Below are 18,568 nucleotides of genomic sequence, written 5' to 3' on the forward strand. Positions count from 1 at the left end.
CCTTCAAAACTCGGTATAAAACGGCAAGTTAAGACCCCTGTGAAACTTCCGTTACTCCTCATTCAATAATTATTTTTCTTATTTCTTGTAAATAATTAGCTAGATATTTGATTAGTGACTAGTTATTTATATTTCATAGTGAGGTCTTTGCAGAAAATGGCATGTGAGTATTCATTTTTTTTTTCTTTTTTTTCCTTTTTTTTTGTGTAAATGGAAGGTGAGGCTAAAGTGAAAGCATGCATTATTACTACATCTGAAGTGGAGTATTTCCCTTCTCACAGCCATAAATGTAAGAAAGATAATCTGCTTCACCACCCTATTCCAGCAGCCATGTCGAATTTCAGTAATGAGAAATTAGGTGAAAATATTCCGAATGATAAGGTTTATGACCTTACAAAAAACAAACTTCTTCAGACAATAATGAAGCTACAAGCTCCCTTGCTAGTATCCTCACCAAAAAGAGAATTTAAGAAAGGGCACGGAAAAGGCGTATGAAACGTCCCTTAAACAAGGATGATGTAACTAGTGTTTTTTTAATGGCTCAAAAACTTATTGAAAAAGGTGATTCTCTCTTACTGTATAAAGCTATAGGGTCAAGGTGTCGTCCATGGATCCAAATCCATCGACAGTCTTCCTGACCATAAAGATTTATTCATGTTTGGATTCCAAACTAAGAGACAATTGGAAACCATGAGAAAGCATACAGGAAAATTTGTCATTTACGCTCCACTTCCAGCAAAAAAATACGAGTGATTATGGCTCAAAGTGTAAAATCGCGTTCTCTGGTTGGAACACCTATTAATATTGTGCACGGACGGCAAATGCGCTGAGGCACGATGAGTACACGCATTCATTGCGTGGATGGCACACAAGTTGGTGTCTTTGAGGCGACCTGCGGGGTAGCTTCTTGGCAACTTGACGGACAAGACGCTGGAAAGGCAGCTGCGGATCAAAAGCTGGATCCTGATGGAACGGGATGATTAGAAATTAGAGGTGATTCAACGTGAGCAATAAATTCTGCGTAAGAGGCAAAATCATAAGAACTCACTGACGGTGTCGAAGATCAAAATGAAAGACCGACTTTAGAAGACGTGATAAAGCCGCGGAATAACAGCAAATACAATGAACTTAAAAGAGCCACTGACAGGGTGGAATGGCCGACAAAGCCTTGCCAAGCAGAAGCAAAAAAATATTAGATTAGGTGGAATCTGTTTTCTATTCTGGAAATGGTCTAAACAACAGGTAAGCACCACGATTCGTGGCCTTTCAAGTACGAATTACGTTTGCTTCAAGAAACTTGTTGGCGAGGTATATTTCTGATTTCTTTTCGTCGTGTATTAATTTTGTTTTGTCCGTTGTGATCAGGTCATCATGGGCGGTGGAAGACGAAAGTTTCTACCCAACACCGTTAGAGATCCCGAGGGTCAAGGTCTCGGTCAAAGACTGGACAATCAGAATCTCATCAGAATGTGGGAGCAGGATAAGTCAGAGCGGGGAAGCAAACCTCAGTTCGTCTTCAACCGACAACAACTTTTAGATCTTAATATTTTAGAGACTGATTATTTATTAGGTAAGCGGCACCCCTCTACGCACCATCATGATACCATATAAGCTTCGGCGATATACTATGAAAGTAATATCCAGGGTCAGCAGGCTGATTATTGGAATTTATTTTTTTATTCTTTTGCTTTTTGCACATTTGGCTTCACAAAAACGTCATTTTCTAAATAAAGATATTGATATAAACATATTTACATACAATTCGTCTTAAGGTAATTATTCATTCATGGACATTCAAAAATTCATTGACTGAATAGGGGCATTTTGCTATTAAATGTCTTGTGGCCAGCTTACCGAATGTTGGTTTATATATGCTTTCTTTATGATATTTGGCAATTCATCAAAGAACTTCCATGCCTTTGTGAGGTATGCGTCGTTCTTTGATAAAATGCTTAGTTGGTGATATCTTGTGCCATACCCATGTGTCTCTGCCTTATCTCCCTTCAGCCTTTTAGCCAGTAATTTAAGGTGACTCATAATTATTTTGGCTGGTAATGTTAATATCTCATTTTTTATGAAGTGTTCTCGGCATGATGTGTCTTGCTTCAGTTTCAGAATGGTTCTGATTGATTTTTTTTGGAGAATAAAGATTTTCTCTATCTGTTTATTACTCGCGCATGACCAAGTATTGATACAGTAATTTATATGAGACTCGACTAGTGCGTGATAGGCTAGTAGAAGAAGTTTTTTATCGCAGAATTTACTTAACATCCTCAGGACAAAAATTGACGAAGCTATTTTAGATCTTATTTTGTCACAATGCATTTCAGAGTTTAATTTATTATCAAGGTAGAGTCCAAGATATTTTAGTGCGTTTACTTCTGAACGTGTGGAGGTAGTGAACGAAGTGCCACTGAAGTGTCCCCCTTATCGAAGGTATATGAAAAAATAGTGGTGAAGCAAATTTCTCGATTTTTAAGAAAGCATACAATTCTCTATGAGCACCAGTACGGCTTTCGTGAATCACTTAACACAGAGGCAGCAATACAGAAATGTATTAACATTTGTTAATACATTTCTGTATTAACAATTGTACTATATGAGATATGTGAGATGAGATACAATATTGTATAGTAATAATCTCGTAAAATTGGATAGAAGATGCGGTGGATTTCGCGAAGAAATAAGTTCCTCATTGAAGGGATAGAGGCAACCTCCCAGCACAGGCGTTATTGGAACCCGTGTTCGAAATTACGACCGAAGTACAAGTCTAAAATTAATATAAATTCAATAATTATCGCATTCGACTTTTGAATCGTACTCCGAATAAATGATTGAGGAATGGGCCAATGTTGTTGCCTTGAAATTTGGACCCTCGCCCATATGCTGTGTGCCATGTTATACTTCTGTCTAAAAAAAGGATATTAAATCGGATATTTAATCACATCACCATGTATGCTGTGTACCATGTTTTATTTCCGTCTAAAAAAACGGATATTAAATCGGATATTTAATCACATCACCATGTGGTCGCCGAGGTCTTTCAACATTTTTCTAATTCTAGTTTTAATATACTTTCCTGTAAATGACGAAGTGGGCCTCGAAACGTCCTGTATTTGTTTTTTACGTTAGTTTTCATCTTTGCTTCCGCGATTTTCCTTTGGTTCTCATTGCTGACAATTTTATAATCTATTTCCGATGTTGAATGCGCAGGGCTTTTCGAAGCGAGTCACATGCGTTACCACCTGGAGGCGGACCCGACGACGGAGCCGACGCTGGCCGAGATGACGGAGGCGGCCGTGAAGCTGCTCAAGAAGGAGAAGAACGGGTTCTTCCTCTTCGTCGAGGGCGGGCTCATCGACAAGGCCCACCACGAGAACTGGGCCCAGATGGCTCTGGACGAGGCCCACGAGATGTCCAAGGCCGTGGAGACGGCCGTCCGGCTCACGCAGGAGTCGGACACGCTCATCGTGGTGACGGCCGACCACGCGCACACCATGTCCATGAGCGGCTACCCGGCGCGCGGCAACGACATCCTCGCCGCCACCGAGAAGTCCGACGTCGACAACAAGCTCTACGCCACGCTCAGCTACGCCAACGGCATGGGCTACCGGGAGGCGGTCCTCGTCAAGGACGCCGACGGCAAGGACGCTTGCACCCGCTTCGATCTCGCCAACGATCTCCCCGATAGTGAGTACCCCACCTTCTGACTTCCACACCCAAGCACTTGTATTTAGTTGGCTTTGAGGAATGATGTCACTTACAGTACAGAAATTAAGCTTCTACTATGGACTTAGGGTTGATACATATCAGACTGTGGCCCCCTATTTCTTTCAATTTTTCTAAAAAGAAATCTAATTTTCTTTGATTTAATAAGATCATGTTTTTTTCAATTCACCTTTTAAAAGGAGCAAGTTTCTTCAGCCGCCTAATTTTGCAAGTATTCAAATCGTAGTGATCAATGTATCAAAATTTGAATTCGATCTTTTTTCTTTTATTTCATTGGCAGGATATAGCACTTATGCTTTAGAACCTCTCCTTCAACAAGACCATTCCCTCATAACCCAGACACAATTTTTTAAGTCTACCCTCAGCAACGCGGTGAAAAACTTTCCCTCATGCGAACCTCCTCCAAATAATTTAAGCCCGCCCTCAACAATTATACAGCAGCAAAATTGTTCAACAGAAACAACGTCTGGCAGCATCTTGCTTTCTTCGGAGTCGCAGGCGTATTCAATCGAATCGCCAATTTGTAGAGGTAGTCCAGTTGAGTCACCGGTTACGTTCCCTGTCCCATCTGAGTTACCATTGGAGTCACCGCCCAAAACTGGGTAAACCATGCATAAGCCTTGGATCATATTACTATAAACTGAAAAAAAATGAAAAAAAAACTCCGGCCAGGGCAGCGTTACTTTAGAGGTACGGCAATTAAGACGCGGAATCGTACGCGGCAGACGACCCGAGCGAGCGAGGCGTCGAGTGAGTTTGCGCTCCGCCGTGCCCGGCAACTAAGCAGCGAAATCGCCTCCAGAATTCCGCCGCGTCCGTCGGCAGTCTCGTCATCAGTATCCGACAATAACTCGGGAGTGCAGGTGTATTGTGACAGCGAGTCACGTGCCTTGCTACAATGAACAGAAATTTTGATATTATACTTTTGGTGAGCCTCTTTGAGCAAGGATTTTCTTACGATTAACACGATTAAGGCTTCCACTACGAGAGTCTATGCTTCAGTACACCATTGAAAATATGAATATCGAGCATTTTTACTTTGGTGGGACGACCATCTTGGCTGTGAGGAATGAGAGAAATTGGGATGATTATGAGATGAAACATACGCTATACCAATTAATAAAGTGCGACTACTAGTTCGACTGAACAGGAGTTAAGAGTTGTGAAAGGAAATGTAGCTACGTTGACGTAGAGTTATGTCCCTTCGACTGGGAAACAACGATAAAGGGCGATGCTTTATTTATACCGTGTCTGGGAGCTCACTCCAGGAGCAACTCAGTGCCAAAAAATAACATCATAATCCGAAGAATAAAGGGGCGGATTGACGACCTTTTAGAGTGAAATGCTGAGCACTAAGCTCGTCGGTTTATTGCGCGGATAAACGCTCCCCGAAGGAGAAGCTGAATAATTCACCTGCAAACATCCCGAGAAAAGTTTCCGCGCGCGACAGAACATCTCCAAACGCTGAAACATCCCGATCGTCCCCCGCCGCGCAGTGCCGAGAGCGGAAGAGTGCGAGAAGTTGGTGTTTTTTCTTCGGCAATAAGCCTGCGGGCTTTCGCATCGATTTCATAAGACAAGCGCGGGCAAACATTCAACAGGTGCCTGACAAACACCGCCGTATCGATGAGGATCTTGGCACTTGTTGAAAATATCCTTCCCTTGCGTGCGGGCCGATGATACTTGGAGGAGGCCATTTGTGGCGCGACGCTTTCACCTCCGTGATTGATGCATAGAGGGCCGTATTCGTAGTCCTTTTTTAAATCGGCCTTTTCCTAGAACGGCCTTGTAGGACTTTTTCAAGTGAAGACGGATAAAAAGTAGTGGAGGTTATTCTTTAAAATTGTGGTACTATCACAATTAGAGGATGGTGTGGACACTTCCAATTGAATGTCGTGGTACTACAACTTAAGTTGGGATAGTGCCACAACATTTGGGTTTGGAAAATTTATAGTGATAAATTGGAAATGTCCAAATCATCCAACAGCCCCGTGCTCTTGTTTCTCCGTGAATGAAGCCTTGAACATGGAATCATAAAAAATACACTATTAGTGAGCTTCGAGTAGAAGTCTGCGAGTGAAATTCTGGAAGTGGATCCTTATAAAGGATCACATCGATCCCGAAAAGAATACATTGCTAAAATTAATACGTAAAACAAAAGAAAATGTTGCGCGCGTTATGAGAAAATTGAAGGTAGGTTCGCGCTTACCTTTAAATTTAACAAAATCATGGATGTGTTTCTTCGGTAATATGTAATTATAGGGAGGACGAATAATCAAAATCCTCTGTGAGCGTCCATTTCCAGAATTATCTCGCAGAATTGTTATCACATTTTACAACAAAATGTATATTTGATGATACTATGTTAGGGGCTTCCTTAAACCTCCCATGGTACCTTAGCAAACAATAAGGAGCCATTGATAATAAGAATATTCCAAGTCAAAGTTTCTGCTTTGATTCAATATCTCATTCAGAATAGGAAAAAAACCTTCCCTACTAAAAAACAGCATGCAGAAGGGAATGAAACATGCTTATAACACCTGAAATTACTGTCTCCGCAGTTAAAATGGCGAGAGAACAGGGATTTTATCTGACATTTATTCTGGGGAGGGGGAAGGGGCAAAATACCATTTACACTTCATTTAAGCCACGAGTGTTTTAAAGTTTTTCTCATGTGACCTTCAAATCTTTCCAATAGCTTTAAGTAAAATTTACTCTAACCTAAGTTAAATAACAGAAGGCATACGCTATACGCGTTATTCCTCGCTTTGCCTTGCGTTTTTATCATTCAAGCGAGCATGCATGCATGCACTAAACTGGGGTATTTACTTTTTCCCTTGTTAATCGGGCATAACCAGGTGACTTCCTTCGAACTTCATACGACATGCAAACGATAATCCAGACATCAACTTACGAACATCATTTCATGCCCGTTTTAAATGAGATTCTACGGGTGAAATGTAACCGATTCGCTCAGCACGCAATCTTGTTAAAGTTGGATGAATGCTCCGCGGCAATAAAACCGTGCGATTTCCGTGAGGGGAATCCCGAAAGTAATCATTCCGTTATGCCTTCCCCAGTTTCGCTTGGCGGATATGAAGTCGAATCATTATTAGATTATCTTTGCCTTTTGAGGTACATGAGTAAGACTTGAAGTGATGTTCTACTTAGATCCGAATTGATGGTTTGGTTATAAAAATTGTTTTTAGTTACGATGAACTGATACACATACACAGAAATTCAGAGTGAATTTGAAGCGACTTAGCATAAAACAACTTTTTGATCAAAAATACATCATAGCATCAGCCAAACAATTTCTCGGATACAACTTGAACCTACGGGACAACCTTAATGGTGTTTCAAAGGCTATAAAAGAAATTATGCGACGAAAGGCTGTACAGTGAAAAGATAAAAGCGTAAGTTGGTGGTCAAATTGCACGTTTTAGGAACATGACGAAGCCTAACCTTTGAGTTTCCTCATTGAAACACTATAGCGCCCTTTAGAAGGTCGTGATTTAAAACGTGCGGAAAGGTAATTACATTGCACTACGTAGTTAGTTTGATTTCTAAAATTAGCATGCTTGCACCAACCACTGCTCGTATCTCCCTTGCATATTGTCCTCTACATATATCTCTACTCTGTATACTTTACTGATTATTGCCCCTAGGGTCGCGATGCATCTGAATACGCAACAAACGTTTTAATTGGGAATTTACTGGTCAAAAAAGTAGAGTGATACTTCTTCAGTCTGCTCATTTCATATAAAACAGCTGTAAAAGGGAAGCTTATCTAACTTCCTTATACTTTTAGGTTTAAAAAAAAAACAAAAAAAAAATATGTTCCTTATAATTTTAGCTGTAAAATACACGTTTTACAATCTCGAGGAAACCCCTCCATTGATTGCCACACTGCACGCAACTATCGATATCCCCGCATGTCTTCACCATTGCATGTCTAGCCGTAAGTCCGGTGGCAGGGACTAACCTGGTATCCTTTGCAGGGACGAACGTGGAGTACCGCTACCCGGCCCTGGCCCCGCGGGACCAGGAGACCCACGGCGGCGACGACGTGGCCGTGTACGCGCGGGGCCCGTGGGCCCACCTCCTGACGGGCGTCTTCGAGCAGAACCTCATCCCGTTGGTCATGGGCCGCTCGGCCGACTTGGGGCCCGGCCGCGACTCCGCCAGAGGGGCCGCCGCACCCGCCGCGGCCCTCCACCCCGCCGCCCTCCTCCCGCTGGCCGGAATCCTCTGCATGCGCTTCCTACTGGGTGACTCCTAGCCTCAGGGTAAAAACATCATTTTTGATTACGCTTACTGTGGGTCACGGCTTGCATGTCCATTACCACTTCGCATGTGCTGGGGGAACTCCGTTTTGTAACAACGCTAACAAATCGTCGCCCGGTTGTCATAAGCACGTAACTGCAAAGCGAGATGAGCCATGAAATTCATTGAACCGTATGGAAAACAGGGTTCATCCCGAAGTTTAGTTACGCATATATGTATCAGCCAAGCAAGGAAATATTGGACTATTGTTCAGGGCCGGATTCAGGGGGTGGCCACATGGGCCGCGGCAATTATTGTAATTTTTCAACTGTAGGTATCAAGAAAAAAAATCTGATTCAGAAAAAAAAAATACAAACGAGAGAAGGCAGAAAAACCTCTCATTTCCTGAGAGTTAAAGTATAGTCATTTCTAAATTGTACGTCTTTCGGTGATACAAGAGACAGCGCCTATCATTGGTCTAGTTGAGAGAGAAACCAAGGACGCAAGTTGGCCTGGGGCGGCGCGGCGAAGACAGCAATGATGACGAGGACTTGAGATGGAAAGGAGAAGCTCTCGGCGCACCGATCAGAATGGAGCACAAATTAGCGCCTACAAGACTCCATGAATACTTCACGCATTGCGTCAAAAACAGTGCGGTCAGCATGAAACGCATAGCGCCTACAAGACTGTCGGGATACTTCACGCATTGCGCCAAACACGGTGCGGTGGCGCGGTGTCGGAAATTAAAATCAGTAAACCACATTCATGTTTATTCTTTCATAATTTTTTCGTTCTTTTCTTATTCAATGAAAGGCCTCGTCCACACAGAGATAGGTTTACGGAACTTAATTTTCGCGCAAAGCTCCGTGACCTTTTGCTAGCGTTGACAGGATTTTCACAAAAAATGTGCCAAACACGGCGAGAAAAGGCGTCTTATGCACCCCTCCTCCCCGTGCACATTCACTTGATGGTTTGTATCGATGTTTCAAAACGAGAGAAGGGGCGGGAAAAATCCTGGCGGCCCATAGGCGGCAAGTAAGTAAATTCGGCCCGGCTAGTGTTAACGATATTGCAGGTCTGCGGGCTGATCGTTGGAATTGGTAGACAAAGCGATAGACAAAGAAGACAAAAGGATAAGGAGGGATCCTATTGGTCGAAACAGGTGGTTGAAATGGACAAAGGAGATAGGTGATCTAACTAATGGCAACCCACGAAAAACCTTTGAGTTAGTCCATCATATTCTCATTTGGACGTATTTCTGTCAAATAGAACTATGTGCATTGAGACATGAGCCCTGAGACCCATTAGAATCTGTGCATAACAGAGCTCACGTCATAATGCACATAGTTCTGTTTGATAAAAATACGTCCATTTAATCTAATGGAACCACCCATTTCAACCAACAGGAGCACTCCGTACTCCGTATATCCTCTTTGTCTATCGCTTTAACTGTCAATTTCAAAAACCAGCTCTACTGGGTCAAGTGATGTTACCGGTGAATGTTAATTAACTTTGTAAGGGTATCCGAAAAAATTTAGTGTTTTCTGAAAAAGACCGCGTTCGTACGAGTTCACGAGTGCGAGTGCAGGTCAGGGGTACAAATAGATGGCGAGAGGGCCGAAATGATCATTGTCAGATAGAGGGAAAAAACTGAGAAGAATCGGGAAGAAGTGCAATATACGCAAAAATTCATCCAAAGTGTGAAAATTCAAATTTCAATTAGTGTGAGTGCCGAATATTCTTGATAGGACTGCCAAGTACGGGACGATACGACTCTTGTTAATTTAAATTGGGAGGAACTTCAGATTCAAAAAGGGGTTCTAATGAGCTCCCCTACGAGTTTCATTAAAGAGTGCCGAACGGGGCCCCGAAAAATTTTCGACCTTTTCGGTCAACGTTCAGGGGGCAATCGCTCTACCACCCCATGCGGCCAGTCCGCCTTTGGTTGTGGTGAAATGATTGTGGATACAAAGTAACTTCGACAAGTGGACGAGTCATCTTACATGATGGCAGATCGTAAGTGCACGCTTTCCTTTTTGATATTTGCCATGGCTTGGTTGTTCTCAGCAGGAGATCTTGTTTTTCGTTGGGGCCGACAATCTGCATATTATTAATTTACCGCAGTATTTTGTGCACTTTGGAAGCTAACAAGATTAACTTCTGAGTTTTTTCTACATCATTATGGGCCGTGATTTGGGTAAAACGATTATAAAATACCAATTTTCATACCTTCTGATGACAAATATAGTCTTCTCAGTGCACGTATTTCAAATGCAAGAATTAAAAAAAAAACTTGATGAACAAGCTTACCGTACGTTGAGATTTTTACACCTATAAAAAGACGTTTATTCAACGTTCTGGATGTAAAAAAGTGTGCGAAAACTTAAAAAATGCTAAATTACCCTCTACAACTGTTCCTTTAGCAATGCCAATATGTATGAAAAACTAACTGCTCTGGCGGGTAATTCAGCATTTTTTTTCTCGCACACTTTTCTTACATCCAGAATGCTTCATCAACTTACATTTTTTTTTGGTGTATTTATTAGTTGAAAATTTCCCGAAAATCTCACTAGAAATATTACGGAGCTGGTGGTTGTTTAACCGCGAATCAATTCGGTGTCCTCGGATGAACAACTGGCTTGCGGTATTCGAGCGCTATGCACAGAATGCCTCTGCCGAAACCTCGTGTGGGGCTCCTCTCATTAAAAGGCCCGTAAATTTTGTCACTCGTCTTGCCGGCGATATTAAAAGGGCGAGCGCTGCTCCCGGGGAAGGAAGGTAAAAATCAACTTCCCGACCGCCGCGCCGCGGTGGCGAAGGGGGATGTCGGACGAACGACGACACTCGAAAAATAATTTAAAAATCAGACGAGAATGTTCTATTAAAAAATCCGCGGAGAGCTGCGGAAAATATGAGAAATACTTGAAAAGCAATTAATATCGGGAATAAAAACTTTTTTTTCGCGTTTTTGTGATCAGCATTATTTATTGCCCGGAATGAAATTAAAGCGTTTATTTTAATTTAGCGCGTGTCCCCGCGCTTGAGAGGCGGCGGAAAAATTTAGCTTGTCTCTGGTTCCGAGTTCCCTCCTCCTCACCGCTCTTTCCGAGTCATCCTCCTACCCCTTGCCTCGACGGAGGCAGGTCCGAAAGTTGGCAACATTGTCGTCCCTCCATTTAAACTGCAATAAAAATGATCGATTCTTATCGACGCACCTGGCTCTACCTCTGAGAGTCGATTCATTTCGATAGGTTTAAATGGAGAGAAAACAATATTGCCAACGTGCTGGATACGAAAAATGCATCGCACTGAGACCGTTGATGATCAGCCGCCGTAAGCGCACGCTACCGATATCGAAACAACCAAAGAGTTGACGTGTCCGTCTCTATAAAATTAAAGAGCTAAACGGGATTTACAAGCCATAACGTCGTTCAAATCGCATTTACAAGTTAGGAATAAAACTTTAAAAAGCTTTTAGCGGCCGAAAAAATCCCATCGCTGGCCCGAGCGTGACACTCGTTACGTCAGAATAGGAAGTGAAACATTTTTCAGGGGCGCTCCGATCCGACCCCGTCGAATCTGACAGCCCGGAGTCGGGACAGCGTTATGACTGCCTCGTAAATTCGCCTTCGCAACGGCCGGACGCCTCCCGCATGATTGACGCGTCGGAACTGTTGCTCGGGCCGCGCGCCTGCCACCGATCATCGAGGCCGACGAAGCGACTTTGATGCCTCCCCCGATTTTGACTCGGTGTTGTTGGTCCGAGCGGGCGAGAACGCGGTCCTCTTCAGGGATGGATGGTGGACGCGCTTTCGAACGCATAACACTCTGGTGGTTTGAGGAAGGAGATAATCCGGTTAGTTTCTCGTCCTATCGTGCTTGTTCTCGTGACTCATACACTGATAAATCGAGGACTGGAATTCCGTGCCGAAGTCTTAGTGGCACCCAATAATGAGTGTGCGAAGTGAAAATAAGCCCCATAAAAACAGAGGATGCTCCGTAAGAGTGTAAGTCACCCCGTAAAAAGAATGGATTCCGCTCCGCATTCATTTCACCCTGGGTTAGTGGGCGCTGTATGGACTCCGGCACAGTTTTACTCTAAAATGAATAACAGTGTACGCCTGCGGTCATTCCGCAATCATTCTTGTAGTCAGCTCCAAATTTTTAATAATATGCGCTTGTGGTCATTTCGCAATCATCCTTTGAATCAGCTCCAAATTTTTTACAATATGCGCTTGCGGTCATTCCGCAATCATTTTTGTGATAAACTTTTAACTTTCTTACTTGCTTTACCTACTGTATTGTCTTGAAATATGGGAAACCATTGCTAAGTTTTGAACGTATTTAGGTAAAAAGGAAAGCAATCACTAAACTTTCTCTAATGGTTGAGCCTAATTGTATCAAACACATTCGCAAACGCAACTACCCTACTGAAATGTGGAAAAACCTGCAAACAGCGTTTGAACACACTGGCTTCTCAAGACGATTACCTTGATGAGAAATCTTTTCAATGTTCGTCTCAAGAAATCTTCGAACAATCAATCGTACGATGATGAAATTTTAGATTGAACTCAGCAAATCAGTGATCCTTTAGATGTTGTATTTATAGGTATTCTAATGTTAAATGGTCTTACAACAGAATTTTATCCTGTGGTTATCGCAATGGAAAATTCCAATACTACGCGACTGAATCTAAATGTTAAAAAAACCTAAAATGCCAATAGTTACTATAGCATAAATTATTCCCAACCTCCTAAAAACTTCAAGCTTTCCAACTTCGCTACTAATTAAATGCGACAAAATGCCAAAACCTGGTAAAATCAGAACATAAACTTCTGGATGACCGTAAAACCAGAATAAATGCTGGTACAATATACTATCACCCCCTCCCAAAGGATCATAAAAAGACCTATTAAAAATACGATCGATTAATGATATGGTAATAGCTCCTGCAAGTGCAGGTAACGAAATTTTAAACCTTTTATAAAAAACAAAATGAGAGATCAAATTTAGAGTTAAGTTATCGTAACCTAAAATCCAATTGGACGAAAATCAAGACCTGGATGTTATGTCGTGTTTATCTGTTGCAGGAAAGAAGCCGCGCTACCGATTCCCGAGCATGTTCCCGAACATCGACGAGACCCACGGCGGGGACGACGTGGCCGTGTACGCCCGGGGCCCGTGGGCCCACCTCCTCACCGGGAGCCACGAGCAGCACCTCATCCCGGTCGTCATGGCCTACTCGGCCGGCATCGGGCCCGCCGCCTCCATGCCGCACGCCAGCGCCGCAGCCCACCTCCGCACCTCCCCCGCCGTCGTCTGGGGCCTTAGCCTAAGCTTAGTACTTATCCTTTACTCTCGCGAGTTCCCGTTGTCGTGATCTGTCCATTAAATTGTTTGTTGTTGTTAAACCCCTTGTATCATTTCCTCCTCACCCTCCGTCTTGACGTCACAACGCAAGATGGTTCAACTGAATGGTAGAGCCGAGTGTCCAGCAGTCTGATTGTTGAAATTTTGCGTTTGTCTGGTAGACATAGATGACATAAGTTAAAAGGCGGAGCACGATTGGTCGGCTATGCTTATCGCTGCTTTGTCGTGCCTTTGTAGGGTGAAATGGACGACATATTGTCGGAAACTTAAGAGGTGCCTTTAGCTTGCCGTGAGTTCCACCCGACATAGGCACGACAAAGTAGTGCTAAGACATACTCATCCAATCACGCTCCGCCATTTAACTTATGTCATCTGTGTCTACCCGACGAACACAAAATTTCAAAAAACAGGGTGCAGACCGAGACAGAAACGATCTATATAAAAAATTCGGTTAGAGAAGCTAATTGAGTCGGTCAGTTACAAAAGGGCTCAAGCGCCATATATAAAAAGACGAAAAAAACAGCGAAAACTTTATGAAACAACCCATTTTAAATTGCAGATTAAGTACACGGAGAAAAAAAAACACGGCTTTTTGACGGTTACCATGGCAATGATGTCACACGGGATTCCACGGTAGTCGAACCGTGGATTTTGGTAATATTATTGATGAGCACAGTGGCATAACCATGCTCATAATAGTATGTCTGTGCCCAGCCACAGTAATATTACGATGAACACGGTCATACCACCGTGCTCATTGTTCTAAGAATCAAAATCCACGGTTCTACTACCGTGGAATCCCGTGACATTACTACCGTTGTAACCGTAGAATAACTGTGTTTTTTTCTTGGAGTAATAATGTGATTAGTCAATTCATCGCTTTAATATTTTAGAGCTCTGAGATTTATAAAGGGTCCATTAAACCGTCTTGATTAAGCAGAGTACCATCATCCGAATAAAATCCCGATCACTGACCTGAATATTGATTCTGATGGCAGAAATTGAAATAAAAAATTACAATATCACGGGTTCAGAACAGCGTGATGTAGATACGAGAAATTGGAGCTCAAATGTTTAACACTTGGGCCCGTTCGAGAACGAACGTTTCAATTGTCGTCGGGAGGATTCCGTTCCCGGATCGAACCCACTGGCCCAATTACGGCGCGGGGCGTAAATCATCCGCCGGCCGGGGCCTCGCCTCCGGAAGTCCGAAGTCAAGTCAAATACAACAGTTATTAAATGGATACCTACCGGGGGCTGAAATTGTAAATGAGTTTGGACAAGAGTGAAAGGTAAATAAAATAAAGGGCGAGTAAAAGTGGTACCCGACGAGGGGGGCGGGGGGTTCCGAGCGAGGGGAGCGCGAGACAAAAGTTGCGGCTGCAGGTCGCTAGGGGCGGGGGAGGGGGCGAGGGAGTCGAGTCGCCCAACATTTGTTTTTCATCTTCGCTTTAATTCGAGCGGGGGTCGGCGACGCGACTCCACTGAATGAACAAACTTTCGACACTTTCTCTTCACTTTGTAATTGTAATGAAGGTAATAAACGCTCTTTTTTTCGCGCCACTATCGTTCTCCCGGCTAATTTACCCCTTGTTTTTTTCTTCTCGAGAGCGCTCCGTTTAGAAGGACCGGAGATAAAAGCCCCCCCCCCCCCCTCCCCGGCGACCTTCGGGCAGGACTTCTGTCTCGGATATGAGAGTAGATTACGGACGACTTTCCCACCGTGGAGGAATTAAACCTCCTTTCCAGTCGGGAGGAAATTGAACGCTGGTGAGAGGGTTCCTATTAGTAGCGGCGTAACGAGAGAACGTAGGTTTCCCGTAACGTGAACGTTCGATGAACTCAGTAGTGGAAATTATCGATTAATAATCTAGGATTCTACCGAGAGGTAAGTAAAGGCATTATTATTAATATTAATTACTATATGTATGATACGAGGTGAAGTTGGGGGGCCGGGGTTCGGCCTGATGGTGGGTGGGCTGCCTGGGACTGAATCGAGTTGGAGCTACTATCGTCTCTTTAGTTTGAATTTTCTACACAATTTTCTGGTCGACACGTACGACCATCATACATTTTTAGTCGCAAATTTTAGAAAATTCACCAAATATTATTAAGGATTTACCTTCTTTACATTAGAGAAAAAACATTGTATTATCGGTGATTATTAAACGTTGGAATGGGTACACAACACCCCCTGTCCCCCGTATCATCCACGTATCTACTTCAGACACGGCTGCATGGCTGACCTTGACGGCCCGGTCCATATCAAGAGTCGGGTTCTGCGGGCTGGCTGATGGTTGAAATGGTTAGACAAAGCTGTAGGCAAAGAAGACAAAAGGGGTATCTAGGGATCCTATTGGTGAAAAGAGGTGGTTGCAACGGGTATATGAGGAAGGTAATAGAATAAAGAATGGCAACCCCCGAGAGACCCTATAGTTAGTCCATCATTTTCGCCCTTAGTCCATTAGCAACAACAGCATTTCAACCAATAGGATCGCTCCTCACTTCCTATATCTACTTCGTCTGTCGCTGTGTCGATCTATTTCAACAATCATCCCGCAGGTCTCCGAAGTTTCATACGCTGCGCCGCCGGCACCGCATCAGAAGCCTCCATAATAGGTTGTAGGTCCTTAGGATGAAAATTTAACGCAAAAGCAGCGGGGGTTTGAACAGCATGAAAAGAAGTCAGACATTGACACTAATTAATAGAGGATTAAACACGGTTTTCAGTTAAGTTGATAGTAAAGCAAAGATGTATTGTCGAGATCAGTTTATGGCAAGACGAAGCCTAACTCGAAAGCAAGAGAAATAGGCAAATTCAGCAGATTCGGTTTTATTCAGTGGATGGACGCGCTACAGACTGATCTATATCTGGGATCAATCATACCATAAATTTTGGGATCGCTATACTTCTCTAAGTAAGCTGCGATCAGATATTTTTCAGTTAAGTTGATAGTAAAGCAAAGATGTTTTGTAGAGATCAGTTTATGGCGAGACGAAGCCTTACTCGAAGGCATGAAAAGTTGGCAAATTCAGCAGATACGGTTTTATTCAGTGGGTGAACGCGCTACAGACTGATCCATAACTGGGATCAATCTTACCATAGAATTTGGGACTCCAACTTCTCTAATTAAGCTGTGATCAGATATGAAAGTCTGAAATTTAATATTTCTCCGGCGGATCACTTACGAAGTAAGTAGGTTTTGTTCGGTGGATGGACACGCTATAGACTGATCTATATCCGTGATACATCTTACCATAGAATTTTGGGTCGCTACTTAAGCTGTGATCAGATATGAGAGCTGAAATTTAAAAATTTCTTGGGCGGGTCACTTACTGAATTAATAGAATAAGAAAAACGGCGTAGTAGCCCTCCTTATAGAACACAAGTAAAATTACGCTCTGATTAAACTCAAGAACGGCGGTAATAGAACTATCCCAATAGAGTGCCAGGGAAGGGCGCGGCTAGCTCCCACGCGAGTACCGAGATTTAATTAAGTTGGCTCCATAATGGTCGCATAATTGAATCCCGCTTTAATATAAGACACATGGCCGCCCCGAAGAAAATGAACGCAGTGCGAGTGCGGAATACATTCCCGGAAAAACACAAAAAACAATAAGAAACATCAATATTTATGAATTCGAAAATCCGGCGCGGAATAATGAAGAGACAAAAAAAGGGGGACGGGGGGACCGCGGGGCAGGGGGGGGGGGGGCGTCGGCGGAGGGAGGAAGATGAAGTCGGGAGCCAAAGTGAAAACTTGAAAGTTTTTTAATTAAAAATTGTAACGACTCCTGAAACATAAATAGGACATTAATAACGAGTAAAATGGCTCACGACTTCGAGAGTGATTTTGCTGGCCGGCAAAAACCGAAATGAGTTTCTTGCTTTTTTCCGCTCTCGCCCCGCGCGCGCGCCCCTCCCGCCAGACGCGGCGCCCTCCCCGCGACGGACATGTGCACCGTGTCCGGAGAGCGCGGTATCTCCTATTTGCCAACTGTGCCGATTCTCAATCCGTTATTTATACGTAATTTAACACAATGCCGGGTCTCTGCGGTCTGCGCCTCTTGCCTCCGTCGCTCCCGGCGAGGATCTCCCCCCCCCCTTCTTCACCCCTTTTCAACCACCCCCCCCCCCCCCCCGGTCTGTTTTCTTTCAATATCACCCGCTGACTTCGGACCTATCGCGGCTCCTTTGCGAATGCTCGTATTTACATGGGATGGAAACGCGCGGGACTCGAGGATATTGGCTTCATTGGGGATGTGTGGGAGGAGGGTGCCCGAGTTACTGAAAGCTGCCGCGACGGGCGTGTCGTCGTGTTTCGTGAACGTCGGAAGGAGAGTTGGTTCTGCTGCAAAAATATGCAATGAGAAAAATGAGGACACTTGAGAAGATTAAAATAACATTAGAGCTTGACTTTTTTGGCTCTATTTAAAATGCTTGACCTATTAGGCGTTCTTTTTCCCATAAAATAGTGTGGACTACCGCTATTTAACCATCTTGATTGAAATCACGTTGTGGCCTCTTGATGATAACGCAAAGGACCTTGCAAAAGAGGCTCTTCGGTTTACGGTCGAGAGTTTGGAGGATACTGAAAAAACTTGGAAACTTCCTTTGGGCTATGCGCTTAATCAAACTAAAACTGCGCTTATAGAAACTACAAACATGAATGAAATTAATATGATTGTAGATGCTCGTAACAAGGCAGGAGCAGTGATCAAGAAAGTTCCTAAAAACCTGCCAACAATCGAAAACATCACACCTAAGCTGACAAAGTTAGCTCGTCCTGAACTTTCCTGGATAGTGCGCTCAAGTACCGAAGATTTAGTGACCCATTACAAAAAGCTCATGAAGATTCAGCACGACGACGATATAGGTCATATGACGAGCCTATGCGTCGGCTTAGCGATGCTCGGTTGTATTGACTCCGAGTTCTATAAAGATGTGAAAGCTAAGATCGCTCAAGAGGTTGTCGTGATAGTGGACTTATCGATCGAAGAATTTGTAGAGGCTCATGGACTAGATATAGATTTAGCGGACTTATCTGATGATGCGTCGGCTGGATCACTTTTATCGAAGTTTTTTTCCCCGGCTCGGATGTGTAACGTACCGCTGGACTTGACTCCCTCCAGTGGCGTGGCTTGCTTTGCGACATATCGATTGATCAGCCATTTAAACCTATGGAAAAGGATCGAAAAACAG

General features: G+C 43.5%; 2 protein-coding genes across 6 annotated transcripts in view; one reads left to right on the forward strand and one right to left on the reverse strand.

Moving 5' to 3' along the window:
- LOC140224873 (alkaline phosphatase-like) overlaps nucleotides 1–13,406 on the forward strand; it is a 51,568-nt gene extending 38,162 nt beyond the window's left edge. For 2 of the 3 annotated variants that reach the window (XM_072301780.1, XM_072301781.1), the window contains exons 7-9: nucleotides 1,366–1,570; nucleotides 3,214–3,690; nucleotides 13,086–13,406. In XM_072301780.1, the coding sequence (XP_072157881.1) occupies nucleotides 1,366–1,570; nucleotides 3,214–3,690; nucleotides 13,086–13,375 (972 nt within the window). In that variant the 3' untranslated portion in view covers nucleotides 13,376–13,406. Of the gene's footprint in view, nucleotides 1–1,365; nucleotides 1,571–3,213; nucleotides 3,691–7,730; nucleotides 8,019–13,085 lie in introns of all 3 variants that reach the window. The other variant, XM_072301782.1, reaches the window with a different exon arrangement.
- Nucleotides 1–18,568, reverse strand: part of LOC109042662 (Dpr-interacting protein beta) — a 404,914-nt gene that overhangs the window by 188,486 nt on the left and 197,860 nt on the right. The gene's annotated exons all lie outside the window — the stretch shown is intronic.

Source organism: Bemisia tabaci, chromosome 6, assembly GCF_918797505.1.
Source record: "Bemisia tabaci chromosome 6, PGI_BMITA_v3".
Taxonomy (NCBI): Eukaryota; Metazoa; Arthropoda; class Insecta; order Hemiptera; family Aleyrodidae; genus Bemisia; species Bemisia tabaci.